The sequence below is a fragment of the Spermophilus citellus genome (genome assembly GCF_964194105.1).
Source record: "Spermophilus citellus genome assembly, chromosome: 13".
In the NCBI taxonomy this organism is placed as follows: Eukaryota; Metazoa; Chordata; class Mammalia; order Rodentia; family Sciuridae; genus Spermophilus; species Spermophilus citellus.
The window spans coordinates 4,118,184-4,136,384 of NC_138193.1; the positions used below are offsets into that span (position 1 = coordinate 4,118,184).

The 18,201-nt window shown below is 43.9% G+C and overlaps 1 protein-coding gene across 1 annotated transcript in view; it reads right to left on the minus strand.

Moving 5' to 3' along the window:
- RFX8 (regulatory factor X8) overlaps window positions 1-17,878 on the minus strand; it is a 79,327-nt gene extending 61,449 nt beyond the window's left edge. The window contains exons 1-4 of the mRNA XM_081264840.1: window positions 17,494-17,878; window positions 10,775-10,898; window positions 3,443-3,504; window positions 2,231-2,317 (exon numbers count right to left, since the gene is read on the minus strand). Of these exons, the coding sequence (XP_081120966.1) occupies window positions 2,231-2,317; window positions 3,443-3,504; window positions 10,775-10,898; window positions 17,494-17,558 (338 nt within the window). The 5' untranslated portion in view covers window positions 17,559-17,878. The remainder of the gene's footprint in view (window positions 1-2,230; window positions 2,318-3,442; window positions 3,505-10,774; window positions 10,899-17,493) is intronic.
- Window positions 17,879-18,201: the final 323 nt, after the last annotated feature.

Consider the following 18,201-nt stretch of genomic DNA (forward strand, 5'->3'; position numbering starts at 1 on the left):
AGGCCCATCACCCTCTCCTCCTTAATCTAGTCTTCTTAATCTCCAATTTCCAATTTTCTGGTTTTCAGAAGATATTTCAGTGCCTACCCTAACTGGGGATATGTTTTCATCCCTGCAGCTACAACAAAGCACCTTAGACAGGGTAATTCAAAAACAAAAGAGATTTGTTTCTCCCAGTTCTGGAGGCTGGGCAATCCAAGATGGCGGCACCAGCAGATTCACTGACCAGTGAAGGCTCTCTCTCTGCTTCCTAAGAGGGCTCCTTGTTGCTGCATCCTCACATGGAGGAAGGCAGAAAGGCAAAAGGGATGAATGCTGTGTCCTCCCATGGCAGAGGAGATCAAAGGGCCAGGCACTCAAGGAAACCACTTTGATTAACATCATCGACTTAATTCACAAGGGTGGAGTCTTCACGGCCTAATCACTCTCTTACTCTGGTTGCACTGGGGATCGGTTTAACATGAACTTTAAAGGGACCCAAAGATTCACACCACAACAGGACAGAAATAAGCAAAGCTCCATGGTTCCTGCCCTTGTGGAGGTTTCAATGATGGCTCCACCTGTTTCTCAAAGAGATGCCTCCAGAGGAGGTAACCCTCATCTCCTGGCCAGGCAGTCCAGGCCCTCAGAACTTGCCCTCCAGGTTCACCCTCTACTAAACTCCATTGCTGGACAGCAGGAGATTCCGAGTGCTTATCCACCTCCCTTCATCTTTGCTCATCTTCCTCCCTCAGTCTGCACATCCTCGGACCTCCTGTCACGCTCTCCCACTCCACCTGTCAAAATTCTCATCTGTCCTTCATGGTTCAGCTCAAAGCCCAACTCCCTCACAGGTCCTTCAAGTTCCCCTGCCCCAAATCTGTGCTCTCCCTCTCATGGGGACTTTAGTCTATTTCTGAAATGTATCATGTTGTGCTTGGTATGACAGATAAGTGTTCCTCTTAGCTCCCCTATTAAGCAGTCAGAGAGAAGGAACCTTGTCTGGTCCTTACAGGAGGTTCCTCATCTCTCCACCAAAGCAGGTGCCTTGCACAGAGGGTGCTTCATAAAAAGGGTGGCAATCCAGTTTTTAATAACTTATTGTCCACACTTGAAAAGTTCTGAGTGAAAGGGGCACGATTAACAATTATGCTGGACTACAAGTGAGACTGGAATTGTCTTAGCTACTTGGACAGCCAGGCATCTATTTATGCTAACTGAAGCCCAATGCACAGTTTAGCAGAAATGCTGGCCGGGTAGATGGACAGTGACCAAGATGGGAAATGTCTGTCTACGTTTGGTATGGATGCAGCCATCATAGGCCTACCCCCATGGCGCACCATCTGAAGCTGGTCAATTCTGTGGATGAGGAACCCTCTAATAAGTAGGGCCAACAGTAATCTCAGTGCAAGACAACAAGGGTTTAAAGGAAAGAGCAGTGACCGAAAAGAGTGAATCAGGAGAACTGGGGGAAAAAAAAAAGCATTAACAGAACTTTGCGACCCAAGGGAGTCAAGGGTATCTTTGGGGTGGCCCTTGGTACAGATTCTGTTTGATGTCATACATTGAAATAAGGAAGTTATGTGGCAGAGGTGATTTGGAGGGAGATTATAAATTTAGTTTTTTGCATATTGAGTGTGAGGCTCCAGTGGGTCATCTAAATGGAAAAGTCCGGTAGAGAGCTAAGAAATAAAATCCTAGGGAGTGGGAGGGCTCAGGACCAACGCTAATGATTTGGAAGTCATGGATCTGGGGGAACCAATAGATCAAAGATTTAAAAAAAAAGTTATGAGGTATCTTAGGGCCAAACAATAGGAAGGTTAACAGTGGTTATCAGAGTAGATCTGGGGAATTGCCTACACTCAATGTGGAGGGGAGAGGTTAAGAGACAAGAGTCACTGGATATTAGATGACACAGAGTCCTCCGGGCTAAAGGAAGGTTCCAGAAAGAAGTAAAGCCAATTGTGTCAGATCCTTTTACAGAAAGGTTCAGAAGAGTAGAGACTCACTCAGGGAAACATGGCTTTGGTAAATGGGACAAGAATCAAAATTTAAAAATCCACAGAAATGGATTTATTTGGCCGCCAATAATGTCGCTAGAATCTAATAAAGGTGTGCTGATCTAGAGCATTGACCTGTTTCCATCCTTAAGAAGGACTCAAGCCAGTGAGACACAACTAAAAACAGGAATGCTTCTAACAGCGACCAGGCTTCTAACCCAGGACCAAGCACCCAAAGGGTAGACACTGACCTTTTATAGCTTTTCTCACCCAGCAGGTATGAATACTGGGCATAGAAGAAAGAAGTTTTCTTGATGTATATTCCATCATAATGATACCTGAAAAGCAAAAGTTGTCTTTAAAATTATGTCAAACTACTGACAGGTTTTGTGGAAGACACAGAGCAGGATAGCAAAGAAAGACCTGCAATTCTTTCCTGGGTTCCATCATGGACTCCACTTATTAAGAAAAGCTAACTGGTCCTTCAGCCTAATTAAGATCCATTAGGTGGACAAAGCAGCTTTATTGGGACAGAAACCAACTTAGGTGGACAAGCGGCTTTACTGGGACATCAGTCAAGTCAAGGAGCACACAGACTTCATACACAGCAACCTTGAAATGGGCTTGTGGATCCCAACTCTGCCTCCTCTTGATTGAACACAATCTCATCTTAGGATGAGTCATGCTTCCTGCTGCCCTGGGGGGCCCAGCCTCCTGGCCATTAGCTTTGCTAAGGCCCCCTCCCTTTTCAGAATCCCAGTAAGGAAGCCAGGCTCCCCCTCTGCAGCCCAGGTCCTCCTCTGCTGAGCCCAACAAACAGCAGCAGCTTGTCCAGACTCAGAAGAGCAAAACGAAATGTTTTTGAAGATAATTACTGCCCAATGTTAGGTTTGGCAAACCCTTCCACTGTCTTCAATTCCTCCATGGGTGGCAGGCCCTTCCCTAACTTGGCTTCCAACCCTTCTCACTGATTTTCCATCTTGATTTAAAGCAAACAACCAATGACAATAATCATTGACATTTGTGATGATGATGCACCAGATAACGCTGGAATTTCTTTTCTTAAAACTACGACCTTGGGCCCTAGCCTCCCAAAGAGAATTCAGATATGCTGATTGGGCAAACACTTAGAAATTTTAGTTCAAAAAGTAATTAAAACAGTTCCACTATTCTGTGTGTGCCATTACTTAAATATTTCAATACAGGCATTTACATGTCTAAACATTTAAAGCATTAACACAAATATATATACCTAGTGACCTTTGTATTTTAACAAAATTCCTAAGAAAACAGAGACCAGTATTTAGTTCTGAGTAAGTTGAGACACTAGGACTGAATTTGAATTATGGACACTATTTGGCAAGAGTTGATTGTTCTGTGTTGCACATATTGTCACTTATTTTGTGATTTTTTCCAAGTTCTTGCTTTTAACATTTAAAATCAAACAAAGATTACAAACCCACCTGGCGCTTCCTCTTGTGCCCAGCCTCCGAGTGCCAAGATCAGGGAAAACCAAGCGCACAAGCTAAAAGAAGAATCCAGATTTAAAGATTCAGTTTAAAAACTGAGAAACAAACTTCCAATTGTGATTCTTATGATGTTTAAATTATATTTCCTCTATTCTAACTATAAGGAAAATAAATGTTAATGAAATTTGAAAAAAATCAGACAAGTTTGAAAAATAAAATATACTTCTCAGCCAGGCACAGTGGCACATGCCTGTAATCCCAGCTGCTCGGGAGGCTGAGACAAGAGGACCATGAGCTCAAAGCCAGCTTCAGCAACGATGAGATGCTAAGCAACTCAATGAGACCCTGTCTCATATATAATACAAAATGGGGCTGAGGATGTGGCTCAGTGGTTGAGTGCCCTATGTATATATGTACACTATATATGCACATACACACACACACACACACACACACACACACACTCACACACACACACATGTATATACACTTCTCAGAAAAAAAATTGCCATTTAAATCTTTTTTTTTTTTTTTTTTTTTTGCATTCTCTGCATATATTTTTTTTAAATTGGTTGTTCATAACATTACAAAGCTCTTGACATATGATATTTCATACATTGCCATTTAAATCTTGATGTCAAGGAGGGGCTGTACCTCGGTATATGGCACAGTTTAGCATGTATGAGGCCCTTGGTTCCATCCCCAGCACCAAAAATAAAATAATAAGAAAACAAACTCCAGTGTCATTGCTTCCAGTCTTTTCCACCCCAAGCCTTTATATGTGTATGTATTTTATGTATCTCTGTGTTAGATAATGGGCTTCCTACAATTAGCGTGTCTATAGCTTTTCATTCTAGTTTCTTCCCTCTATATGATAATCATTTCCCCTTGTCATGAAAAATTCTCTGCAAATGGGACTATTTAACAGACACATCACAGTTAAACCGTCTTGTGAGATGCTGTAAGTATACTGTTTTCCCTCTTTTTCTAATGTAATAGTTATTTTCACTTTTTATTATTCAATTATCAATCTTTTTCATTCTCAAGGTTTTTTGGGTTTTATTTTTTGAGAATGCTATTAAACTGTTTAATAACATAACTACTTCGGATTGGACTTCTCATCCCTGTTGTCTTGATGTGCTCCTTGTTAGAGGGCACAAATATCACACTTGGTGATCAATAAAAGTCTGCCCCAGTTTCCTTGTCAGAGAGGTTAATGATATTCAGGGTATCCAGGTGCATGCTGGGTTGTGGTGAAATGACAAGCCACACAGCAGGGAAGCCATGATGTTTGGAGCTAGCTAGAATTGATCTCTTTTTCTACAACCCTCCATAACCGCTCATCCCCGGCTTCTGCTGGATTTCCTACTGGCTCCCAAGAGCAGGATTTGACCCTACCCTGAAACATCATCATGCCTGGCTCTTCCTACAGGAAGCCAACATAGGCCTGGGTATGGAGGAGGCAAAATGAAAGATCAAGGCAGGCAGGATCTGCGCCAGGAGTGAAAATGGAGAGGCACTTTCAGGGAAGAACCAAAATATACAGTAGAAAACCAAATGACAGGAGATAAAAGCCAAAGTTAGTCAACTGTGAATGCAGAATCAACAGTCAGAAGCTCCTGTTTTTAAGACATTCTGACAATTTCATCTCCTCTGACTTGTGCAAATCACTCAAAACCTTCCCATATGTCTAATTGTGAAATAAAATCAAGATGCAAAGAGTGGGCAGCTATAAACATTTGTTAGAAAGCAGGCAGCAGGCTCAGAGGGGAGGTCCTGGGAAATAATCTGGTATTTTGAAGGGAAAAGCCTGATTGTCTGGCAACATAATTATCAGCACATTTTATATTATTGAGTATCTGCAAAGTCAGGATGTCCTGTGATTTCATTTTATGAACAGATATATTATAGTTAAAATGGAAAAAAGAAAAAAAAGGCTTGAGTGAGTACTTGCAAAAAAACATAATTTAGTTTAAAATTTATATTCTTAATATAGACATCACAAAATCAATAGAAAAAATATAACTATGGGTTGAACATTCCTAATTTGAAACTCCAAAATCTGAAATGCTTCAAACTCCAAAATATTCTGAGCACATCATGAAAAAAGTGGGAAAATCCACACCTTGAAATTTATTTCATGTACAAAATCATTCAATATATTGTTTTAAATTACCTTCAGGTATATATGAAGCTTAAGTAAATTTCATATTTAAACTTGGACCCCATCCCCAAGACAGATCATTCCATACACCCACCCCCCCCCACACACACACATGTATTCCAGTATGTGTATGTGTGTGTGTATATGTATATATATATGGAAATATTCCAGAATCCAAAAAAAAATCTGAAATCTGCCACACTTTTGGCCCCAAATATTTTGAGATAAGGGTTACTCAGGGTTACTCAAGTTGTATCCAAGATAAAATGATATGATGATAATATATACACACCTAAATACACCTGACCAGAGCACATGGAAAAGAAAAGTACTAAATGCCTCCGATAATCCAATAAATATCTACTTAGAAATGACTAAATATAATCTTAACCCAATACGTTTGCAAGGTTAGGAATATCATAGATTTGGATAAGAATATTATGAGCTATTATGAGGCCTTTGAATTAGTTACAATTGTTTACAGTTCGCTGTGGGAAGCAAATCCATAGGCCATGTCCGAGAATCCATCCTAGGGAAATTACCAGATGATTTAAGTTGCTTAGAACAGGGAAAAATTACTAACAACCTATATTCCCAATAAGGGACATGGTTAAATTAATTATGGTGCCTCCATATAACATGCATCTGAAAAACAGTTTAATGTGAAAACATTTGTGATATTTTAAGCAAAAGGAAGCATGATAGTGATGGAAGCTAACATTTCATGTGCTTCCTACAGACACACCAGGATGGTTTTACTCTCTTTACTGTGTTTTCTCATTCATTCCTTTAAAAAGTCTCATGAGGTAGATACTATTATTAACCTTACTATTTTTAATGTTGGCATTTTACAAATGATGAAATTGAGGCACAATGTGGTTAAATAACTTGCCCAGGGTTATAACCTAAGAAATTTGATTCTGGGTTTGGTGCTGTTAAAAATTACATGCTGGCTGGTTATCTATCTATCTATAGATGTTATTGGTATGCTCCAACTTACCAATAATTGAAAAGGCGTGCTCAAACAAAAATAATTGAAAAAGAAACCGGGTGTGGTGGTGAACACCTAAAATCCCAGCAGCTTGGGAGGCTGAGGCAGGAGGCTCATGAGTTTAAGGTCAGCCTCAGCAACTTAGTGAGGCCCTAAGCAACTCAGGGAGACCCTGAATCTAAATAAAATATTTAAAAGGGCTGGGGATGTGGCTCAGTGGTTAAGTACCCCTGGGTTCAGTCCCCAGCACAAAAAAAAAAAAAAAAAAAAAAAAAAAAAAAAAAGAAAGAAACAAAAATTTGAATAAGAGTTTAAGACAAATGTGGCCAGGAAGTAGGGGAATAATCAGAGACCCTGCAGGACCCACAGCCTCAAGAAGAGACAAAAATCAAACTGGGAAGGAGAATGTCTTCACAGAGGTCTATCTATCTATCCTCTCTCTGTCTATCTGCCCACCACCCATCCTTACACTGATTTTCAGTCCATCCATTCACATTGTCTCTTTATGCCAGGGCAGCAGACAGTGAGACGCACCTCTGGGAACTGTTTCCTTGAGCTTTTAGCTAAAATTTAGCTGTAAAACTCAAAAAAAAAAAAAAAAAAGCAAAAAAGAAAAGAGAAAGAAAAAGTTTTCAACTCTACTCACCCACAACGAGGTGGAGTGAGGAAGAAGTGTCAAGGATTTCTTGCGTAAGACCACCCTCTGCCCCGGGAAGGGTGAGTGGAAAGGGCAGCTGGGGACAGTGGCAGAGCCACCAAGAGCAGGGCCAAGGGGAAACCGAAATGAAGATGAGTGTGGTCATTTCCTGGATCCTGCTGCTGCTGCTGCTGCTGTGTGTGCGTGTGTGCGTGTGTGTGTGCCAGTACACTATGCACATGCAGCTCTCACCCTGGACGGTGCAGTCACAGCCAGTATTTACTATCTTCTTTTTCATACTCTCAATTTCCCCATTTCCTGCAAAGGGGACGTATTCCTGTTCTCATCAGAAAACATCAGTAAATGTTATTTTAACAGAGGAAGCCAGCCCTCCGGAAGCTCCCTAACCCATGGAAGACATCACTTGCACTAGGAACAGGCATCACCCATCACATGCCCCCTACTGCCAAAAACTGCAGCATTCCAACATCTGTGCAGGAACCGGCTGTGGAATCATTCCCAGGGGAGGAGGGAGGAAGTGAGAATTGGGTACTTTGTTGTTTCTCTTGTAAACATGCTTTGGGATCATATCCTTTTCCCCTTCCCTTCCCTTCTCCATTTAGTCACAGACTTGGCAGCCCAGGGTCTCTCCCAGAACTGGCTCAAGGAGACCCGGCCAATTGCTAATCAGAGCTTAAAAGTTAGCACCTTGGTGTTTCAGGGAATGCATTCTAAGGGAGGTATTAGGATGAAAAGTGCAAAATAATAAATACTCTGCCGTTTGAAGCTTCACCCCTAGCTCCAAGATCTTACAAAAGTATGGAGAAAAGAGTTTTTGCTCTAAAAGTGAAACAACCTTGTAACCAGATCTTTAAAAGATACGGGAAAAGAAGTTTTGCCACCTTGGAAAAGGAAGCAGCGATCATATGTAGCCAAAACGTGACCACCTGAAGTCACCCACCTCCCTTCCCTCTAATAAGGCTGGCAGGTGGGTAGATAAGAAAAGGCTGTGGTGCCAGGCTGCCCCAAACTCAGCAAGGCCCTTGATGAAGTCACCTAATATTCTGAGTGATGAAACGGCAGAACATGGCCTGGGGAATTCCAGGCTGGGTGGACAGCCTCACTGAGAGTGACAAACAGATCTGCTTATAAACACGTGAATTCCACCAGGTGGAGAAGGCTGGACAACCTCCCTGGGATTCCAGAAGATGGTGCTAAGCAGAGATGCAGGTCCAAACGGGGAGAGGCAAACTGCAAGAAGTGGCAGCTCCTGGGTCCAAAGAGTTAACTGCACAATGATAACAATCGGCTCACAACAACAGCATTCTTTTATACTTACGTAGAGTATTTCACAGTTTACAAAGCAGTTTGGGGAGGCCTAGTTTCATTTCAATTCATGTGAAAAAAAAAATACTTGAGTTATTTTCGTTGACCACAAGCTTAAAGTGAAACACACAAAATGACATGGTAGGACAAAGGCCAAGAGACGTTCCCTGCTCCAAAAGAAAAGAGTTAGTGCTGCTGTCTTCCAAGCACACCTGGGCTCTGCTCTTACCCTTAGTTGAAATCATGATGAAGTGCGTGGGCAGGGAGGTGAAGGTTTGGGAGCCCAGAATGTTCACAGTAGGGGAGGGAAGACAGGGAGATGTGAATAGTCATTTCAAATACTTCAGCAGTGGCCATATTAGAAGATTCCACCCCGTATCCTGTGATTATCACAAGAACTTCCAGCGACCAGAAGTTTCAGGGATGAAGACCTGAGTTGGAAGAACGGATCTATATATTTCAATATTTCAAAAACAAAACTGGAATCCATGGGATTTTTTGCTGATGGGAAGCCACTTGGAGCAACCACCTTGGGCCCTGATGTCACTCAGCTGAACACTCTGTGACTCTGTTAGTTCTCTCCCACACACACATGTGCAAGAAAAAATCTTTACATGCACACCAGGACACAGATACATGAGTGTTCACAACGGCATCAAACGCAAATCCATGATCCATGGGAGAGTGGATGTGTAAACTGTGAAATGTTTCCCAACAGTCAAATAAACTTAGAAATGAAATTTTTTTCCAAAGATTTCAGACAATACTCCTTTTAACAAAGCTAAATGACAATAATGAAAAACAGGCTTTTACTAATACATATAAATGTACTACAACTCTTGACTTCTTTGGTGCCGGGAATTGAACCTCAGGCCAAGCACACTCTCTCCCACTAAGCTACACCTTTGGCCCCCTAAAACTTTTTTTGATAAAGGCAAGATGATGATGACTAGGATTGGGGTTCCCACCAATGGGAAAGCCAGGGTGATAGGATGGGGGCCGGGGGAACTGCTGATACTGTTCATTTTGGGTAGTGGGTTCACAGATGTTTCCCACATTGTTAAAAATAACTTATCTAGTTCTTTTATCTGTATCTAGTTCTTTTTTAAATCTTTCTCTTGTTCTTTTTGTCTTTTTTATCTAGTTTTCTTATCTAGACAAGTTCTTTTTAACAAATCAGGCCATGCATGCATTAGGGATGAAAGTATTTCACGAACCATTCAATTCTGTCCCTTTGAAGATCACTAAAAAAGGGGAAGAAATAAAGAGAAGAGGGTAGGAGGGAGGAAAAGAGGAAAATGATTTGGCATCTCTATGACCTAGTAAGCAAGCTCCTTTTCACTCAAATTATTTAAGCTCAAGCTACAGGGCCACCCAAAGTGGATGTGTAGGTTGTAAACTGCACCAAGGCTCTTGGCAAGGAGAAGAAGAGATTTTCATCAGCATGTATTCTGCCTGCCAAGCTGCAAATCTGACGTGGGCCATGTCTGTCCAGGGGAAGAACCCTTGCCCCTTTACAGAACTGTGCGGTCCCCTCATGCAGTTTGATGTCTCTGCCCAGTGAGGGCTTCCTAGAATGAAGCCAGCTATACCCACTAGCCCCAAATACAATCCAAAAATTCTTCCAGCGTAGTCATGTACCACATGATGGCGTCTGAGATACTGACAGGCTGCATGTATGACCGTGCTCCATAAGTTTGTACTACCTAGTGCCACTACCACTGTCTTGTCTTATGTAAGTACATACTATAATGAAATCACCTAACAGCTTCCTCCTTGGCCAGGCGTGGTGGCACACACCTGTAACCTCAGCAATTCCAGAGGCAGAGGCAGACGAATCACAAGTTCAAGACCAGCCAGGATAATCTAGTGAGACCTTGTCTCAAAAATAAAAATAAAGGGGGCTGGGGTTATGGCTCAGCAGTAGAGCGCTCGCCTCACACGTGCGAGGTCCTGGGTTCGATCCTCAGCACCACATAAAAATGAATGAATAAAATAAAAGTATTGTGTCTTCTATAACTAAAAAATAAATATTAAAAAAATAATAAAAAATAAAAATGAAAAGGGCTGGGGATGTAGCTCAGTGGTAGAGCATCCCCCGGGCTCAATCTTCAGTACTGGGAGTTTGGGGGGGCTGGTGAACAACCCTGGACTGTCACTTGCTTGTGTTCTCAGTGAAGACAGTCTTGCTAGCTCTTCATAACTTACCTTCCCAAACATTGCTGGGTTGACTTGGTTCTCGGCATTCTGCCCACAGGTCTCCACATAAATCTCATACATGAGACAGCGAGGCACACTGTACCCTTCACAGATGCAGAAATTGTCAACCAACCTGGGGAGACAGCAGGACAAAGAGGAGGAAATTAATACCTATTTTTCTAGAATAGGGCATTCTGATAGAGCCAATGATCAGACAGACACATGGTGGGATCCAGCTAAATGAAGCCTGTGGGTTATTGAACTCCTGAAAGGCTCACATCCAGTCTACCTTTTGCCTGCAAGCCTGGGCTAAGAATATGAATTATGGGCTTTTAGTTGTTGCTGGGCTTTTGCTTTTGTTTGGTTCTGGGTGGGCTGGCATGCTAAAAGCAAGCCCACGTTACTGGGCTCAGCAGACAGCGGTAACAGCACTCAGAGGTCACGGCAGACAGAGGTCACCTGCCTTGACAGGACAGCAAGATCCATATCACTTCAGAGTTATCTGCCTTCTCCCCTCTCCCTCTGTAGCAATGGCTCACGGGGTCCTTGACCCCTGCAACTCAGGGAGGGACACTGTATGTGACTCTTTGAACTGTAATGAGGTGTAAACCCTTAAGGCAGGAACTGAGAGGCAGTAGATTTTCGATCTCTTTTAATTTCCTGTTGGGCGCAGAGCAAAAGCAGCATTTAGGTGTGACCGGCAGAACCTGTGACCTCTGCCCTAGGTAGGACCTTCCTGTGCCCAAATGTTCTGGCCCTGGATTGGGCATGGATTTCCTGGTCACTAAGGACTCTGCCTAAGGTTCACAGACCACAACAACCAGGTACCGGATCCACCAGTGGCATGTGACTGTGTGAGGACCATCAGCACAGGTGACCCGGGGTCAGAAAGTGTCCACAGTGATGTCAGTCACACCATCACAACCTCCCCCTGTTCTGGTTGCCAACCGAAGGTCAAATTTCTCTTCCTTCCTTTAAAGAAATACTCAGCCTCCTTATCTGTGGCTTCCTGCCTCCGTGGATTCCACCAGCCTCCAGTCAAAAATATTTAGAAAAGAAAATCAGATCTGTCCTGAACATATGTGACCTTTTTTTTCCTTTCCACTATTCCCTAAACAAATGCAGTATCACGATGTACATAGTGTTGATGTTGTTTTAGCTTCTGTCAATCACCAAGAGATGGTTTAAAGTACTCAGGAGGAGGTGTGCAGATTCAGTGCAAGCGCTCTGCGTTTTCTAAGGAACCTGAGTATCTGCAGGTTTTGGTAGCAATCTCCTCTGTAGAGACAAGGATGCCTTTGCACAAAGCAGGGAATTCACAGGAATTTTTAGAGCTGGAAATTTATAGGCAAACACATTCTCCCCTTTCTCACTGATGAAATACAGCTTATTTTCTGGGATGAGGCAATGAAGGCCCAGACTTACTTTCCTGAAGAAACTAAAGAACAGTCACAATTGTAACCCCATTAGCTTCTCAAAAAAAAAAAAAAAAAGAAAAGAAAAGAAAAGAAAGAAAGAAAGAAAGAAAGAAAAGAAAAAAGAAAGAGAAATCCACACATAAGAGACGGGGGAATCTCTGGCCCCGTATGGGTCTCCTGTGGTAACAAATTACCACAGTCCTGAAAGCAGGAGCCCCATGTCGGGATTACTGGGTCAGTTCCTTCCAGAGTCTCGGAAGCAGACTATTCCCTGCTTCCTTCCTAGCTCTGGTGACTGCTGGAAACCTTGGTGTTCTTGGCTTGTAGATGTGTCCTTCCAACTCTCTCTCTGGATCTCCACGTGGCCTTCTCCCTGCATGCCTGGGGCTCTGTGTAGTTTTCTTATAAGGGTACCAGGGACTGGATTTAGGGACCATCCTAATCCAGTACAACCTCAGCTTAACTCATTTCATCTGTCAAGACCCTAGTTCAAAACAAGGTCACATTTTGAGATTTCAGGTAGACATGGGGTAGATGCTATTCAGCTCAGTACAGGTCCCCAAGAGGTAGCTTTTCTGAAGACTCCCATAACCTCAGCATGGGAATCTGGCCCTTCTGATACACAATGTTAATTATGGCAACTACTGCTTCATTTATTTGGCTCAAGGTGGGGGAGTGAAAAACTCATGCTTCTAGGTGGCATTTATATTTCTTTTTTTTTCTTTTTCCTTTTTTTTTTTTTAATTTAAGAGATAGGGTCTCACTGTGTTGCTCAGGCTCGCCCTGAATTCCTAGTTAAGTGATCTTCCTGCCTCAGCCTCCCAAGTAGTTGGGACTACAGGTACATGCCACCACACCCAACCGTATTTCTTTTGTAAGACATCACTTGTTGACATATAAAAAACTCTATATCTGAAAAATCATAGAAAAATATTGGCTAAGTTAGAGGAGCTGCAGCAATACATGACATACATCAAATTCAAACTCACGTCTCTTTATTCATAGTTACTACAGATTTAGTCAGGGAACAGTGTTCTTAAAAAGAATGGTACAAAATACTAACTCCTTAAAATGAACTCCTATTTAAATTTTAGCTAATTGTTCTTCCTTGTCACAGACACTCATTTGTTTGAGATCCCTATGAACTTCCATCCTTCTATTTCAAAATGACTGACTCTGTCTGTTAGCTAGATGGACAATAAGGCCGAGTGAATACCACAGGTGAGCATCCCTAATATGAAAATCCCAAATCCCCAATTCTCCAAACCCCAAAATGTTTAAGCACTGACATGACACCACAAGAGAAAAATTCCACACTGTGAAATACTGTTCCCTGCACAAAACTATCACAAATATAGCATAAGCGGGGTATGGGGGAGCATGTTTGTAATCCCAGCAGCTCAGGAGGCTGAGGCAGGAGGATCAAGAGTTTCAAAGCCAGCCTCAGCAACTTAGTGAGGCCCTAAGTAACTCAGTGAGACCCTGTGTCTAAATAAAATACAAAAAAGGGCTGGGGATATGGCTCAGTGGTTAAGCACCCCTGGATTCACTTCCCGTACAAAAAAATATACACGATGTACACACACACACACACACACAATAAAAATAAGGGGAAATGTTAGAGAATGATATTTACCAAATTATATTGTTAAAGCATGTGCATATATGAATATGTAACAAAGCTCACCATTATGTATTATTTACAATTATAATGTACCAATAAAAAATGGAAAGATACACATTTTCTTTTAAAAAATATATAGTATAGGGGTTGAGGATATAGCTCAGTTGGTATAGTGCCTGCCTAGCATGCACAAGGCCCTGGGTTCAATCCCCAGTACCACAAAATAATTAAATAGATAGATAGATAAATTATATACATCAGGAGGATGGCAAGTTCAAAGCTGGCCTAGGCAACTCAGGGGGACCCTGTCTTAAAATAGAAATAAAAAGGGGGTTGCTGTGGTTGTAGTTCAGTGGTAGAGCACTTGCCTAGCTTGTACCAAAAAAAAAAAAAAAAGGCATGACTCTGAACAGGACAAACTTTTGAACCCTGCATATATATATATATGGAGAGAGAGAGAGAGAGAGAGAGAGAGAGAGAGAGAGAGAGAGAGAGAGAATATAAAATTACTTTCAGGTTATATGTATAAGGTGTCTATGAAACATAAAATAATTTTGTATTTAGATTTGGGGCCCTATCCCCAGGATATTTCACTATGTATATGCAAATATTTCAAAATACAAAAAAAAAAAATCAGAAATCCAAAACTTCTGGTCCCTAGGATTTCAGATATGAGAGACTTAACCTGTGTTAAGAAGAATAGTAATAAAGGCCTGTGTACCCAAATGAAGGAAGGGCTACCTCTGGATCTCAGCCTGTGCTGCTGCGTTGATCCTGGCGCTCTCAGAGAGTCACCCCACTTCTGACCATGGCCCTTTCCCCAATGTTCTCAGCCAGATATCAAAGCCTGGCCTGGGCCAGCGGCCAACGTCCATCACCTACACGGATGCAGGGTTCAAAATTCTGTCCTGATCAGGATCATGCCTTTTTTTTTTTGGTACAAGCTAGGCAAGTGCTCTACCACTGAACTACATCCACAGCAACTCCCTTTTTATTTCTATTTTAAGACAGGGTCCCCCTGAGTTGCCCAGGCCAGCTTTGAACTTGCCATCCTCCTGCCTTAGCCTCCTGAGTCACTGGGATTAGAAGTACGTACCACTGGCTCAGGACCCTGCTTTGACTTCCCTCCAAACAGTGCTTGCTTCAGCTGTCATCTCCACACTTAGAAGAAACCATAATCAGGACTATTACAGGACTTTAAACCTCTAGAACCTAGGTTTAAGTTCTGACTCTGTGATACCTATTAGTTTTGTGATTCAAAGACAAGTAGCTGCCGTGCCTCACCCTGGCTGACACATAGAAGCTTTCGCCATGTCATTTGATGTCTCCCACCAAAATGCAGAACGGGAGCCAGAAGGAGAACAATGGAGGTGGCCCAGTACCTGGAGACCTGCTGCAGGTGAGTCTGCCCTCCACTGTGAGTGTCTCTGAGGAGAGGCTGAGTGGGGAGGGTCAGGCAGAGCGTCAATGGTTAAGGGTTTTAAACTTGCCACCAAAAAATCTTTGGTGATAATCATCAAACCTGTCCAAGTTTTAACTGGATCTGATCACTAAACTGCTAGCTTTGCCAAGTATCATGATTTCTCAGGTCCCTGAATCAGACAAGGTGGGTTGCTAAGATCTTGAGAACATTCATGATGTTCTTGTATCTAGTGATCAACAATGATGGCTGACTGTAGACCACATACACCTAGTGGGCTGGCGGTTTCGCCATTTTATCTTTTGAAATTATAGCACCTTTTGGTTCTGTCTCATCAAGAGACACCATCAGTTCTGTAGCTTTTTAAATAAATTTGCATTTTTTTAATAGTCTACAAAAATAGGAAAAAGCCATATTTAGAAAGCAGGAGATGTTACTTAGTCTTTAGGGCTAAATAACCAGGGCTCAGCATGCACAGGAATTAGACAATCTTTAGGGTTTCATCTAAGGTTGGAAACCACAGGTCCCTCTCAGGCAGATGTACGAGGTCTGTGTCTATATTACTATTTTCTATTTCTCTGTGCTCCTCAGAGGTCTGACTGCTTCTCTCCCCATTTCTGCAGTCCTTCCTGTCCATGAAAGAGAAGGCTTCTATTATTTCTGTTTCTTGGGACTAACCAGCTTCCTCGACCTCTCCCCCAGGAGAATTTATCATGTACCCAATGATAATGATATTTATGTGTCTAAGACAGGTGGGGTCCTAACAAGACAATGGAGTGGTGCTAAAAATGTAGCACTTTTTTCCAGAGGACACCAGCCAGGCCCCTACCTGCTCTTTCCAGTCAGAAGCCTGAGTGCACTGTGACATGTGTACTCTTCTGTGCGCTGATGGCTGGCCTGCCCTCGCCGTCTGCTGTTCCTCTGGGTACCTCCTGGAGATACCAAGGCTCTGGGTTACAAGTTTAGGGCTGAGTTGTGAGTGCCAGTGTCCATGATCTGTAAAACATCCCACCTCACAGAACAGATGTCCAAAGCCACCCCCATGGCAAAATTAAGTCCCTTGTCACTTCCACTGCCCTTCCCTCCAATCTTGAAGATGACCCTGTGAGTCAGAGGCCTGTAGGGTTAGGAATCAATGGCATCAAACTTGAATCAATGGGCTTTAGGTTACTACTCTAAAGATTTAGAACACCGGCCTTGTCATTTCACAAACTACAGAGGGTGTCCAAGTACTTTTGAATCTCTAATCATTCTTTCCAATGTCCAGGGCATACTTCAAAGTCCCCAGACTCTAATTTTCTTAGTGGTGACCTGAAATAGTTGGGAAAGGCATTCTTTGAGAGTTCTTTAAGGCCTGATGCACAAAGGGTCCAGGTCTATGACTGTAACAGCAATCCAGGGATGGTATGTAACTCGGAAAAATTTGTGAGTTCAGTATTTCTTCATTTGATTTTTTGCCCCCTCTCATACAAGATAAGACACAACACAATTTTTCTTTTGGAAAAGTGGTAACCCTTTAGGTCTTTGAGGGTTATAATCACAAACACACCCTTCATTTTTCTATTTCACTTGCAGGACTTTTTTTCAGAAAGACTTCTTCCCTGAGAAAGACTCTTTTTGAAACTTAACAAAAAAGAAAAATATACACTGATGTATAATAATTGTTCACCTTATAAAACCAAGGTCCCAGGACTGGTTTCAATTATTTTCCTATTGATATGAAGAGCTGCAAACCCATGAATTCCTCGGTCCCAAGGGCTAAGGGTACTTTTCTTTCCAGTTTTTTATTTTTTTCCCTGACTCTATTTAAATAGCCAGAAGTGAATTTCACAAACAAAGTGGAATGCATTGTTAAGGCTAAAACTTAACTTCGCTTTAAGTTAGAAAACATCCTATTCTGGATCCCCTGTGCAGAGAACCCATTTCCTGCAGGGACCCACGCCCACGTGCTTTCAGATGTCTAGGTCGAGGTCCAACCAACAAGCCCCCCGGTGGGGGCCGGTCTCCGATTGCTTCCCGGGGAAGTGTGACCCACCCCTGGTGGAACCCCCCCCCCCCTGTGTGTGTGTGTGTGTGTGTGTGTGTGTGTGTGTGTCCGTCGGTCCGGGCGTCCTCTAGACCTGGTCTGGAGCGCAGACGGTCCCTCCAGGTACTTGACCTGGATCTGATGTCCGGGGGCAGCCGCTGCCGGCGCTGGTCCCCCCTTCCCCGCGCCCCCTCTTCCACTCTCTCCGCCCTGCGCCCCCAGGTCGCTCCGGCCGCTCACCACTGGATGATGCCGCTGTGCAGGCCCCGGCTGCCGGCGGGGGAGGGCGGCACACCCTCGGCCATGGCTCGGAGCGGCCGCAGCGCCCGGGCGGGGAGCGGGGAGCCGGGAGCGGGCTGCGGCGCGTCGCGGGCGAAGCTGCACCCGTCTCGCCGCCGCCGCTCCTGGGTGTTTACTTTAGAGCTGGGCGCGCGGGGGGCGCGCGGGGTGGGGCGCGCGGGGCGCCGGGGCAGAGACCCCCCCCCAGCCGACCCGCCAGGCCCGCGCGCAGGCGCCCGCCCTGCAGCCCGCGGCGCGGGTCAGGGTCGCCTCCCCCTGGATCGTGGGACTGAAAGGCACAGTGCCAACACCCGGTGCCCTGGACACCTCGGTGCCAACCACATCGGGAAGCAGCAAACCCCAACCGATGTGGATCTTTCCCCTTGGGCCGAGGTGTGCGGTTAGCCAGGGTCCTCAACTGCGGTGGCGCCGGGGAGTACTTTAAAAAAATACTGTCACCTAAACATCCCCCTCCCCCTCCCCCAGGGCTTGGGCAGGGGGTGGCCGGGAGGAAGGCCCGGCTCAAGCCCCCCAGCGGGTCCAGCTGTGCATTCTACTGCTGAGAAGCCCTGGCCCTGAAGCTCGGACCCAGGGAGGGGCGCCCCAGGCGATTCCAGTGTGCAGCACCAGAGGAGAGCTGCTGCCCACCAGGGGAGAGCTGCTGCCCAC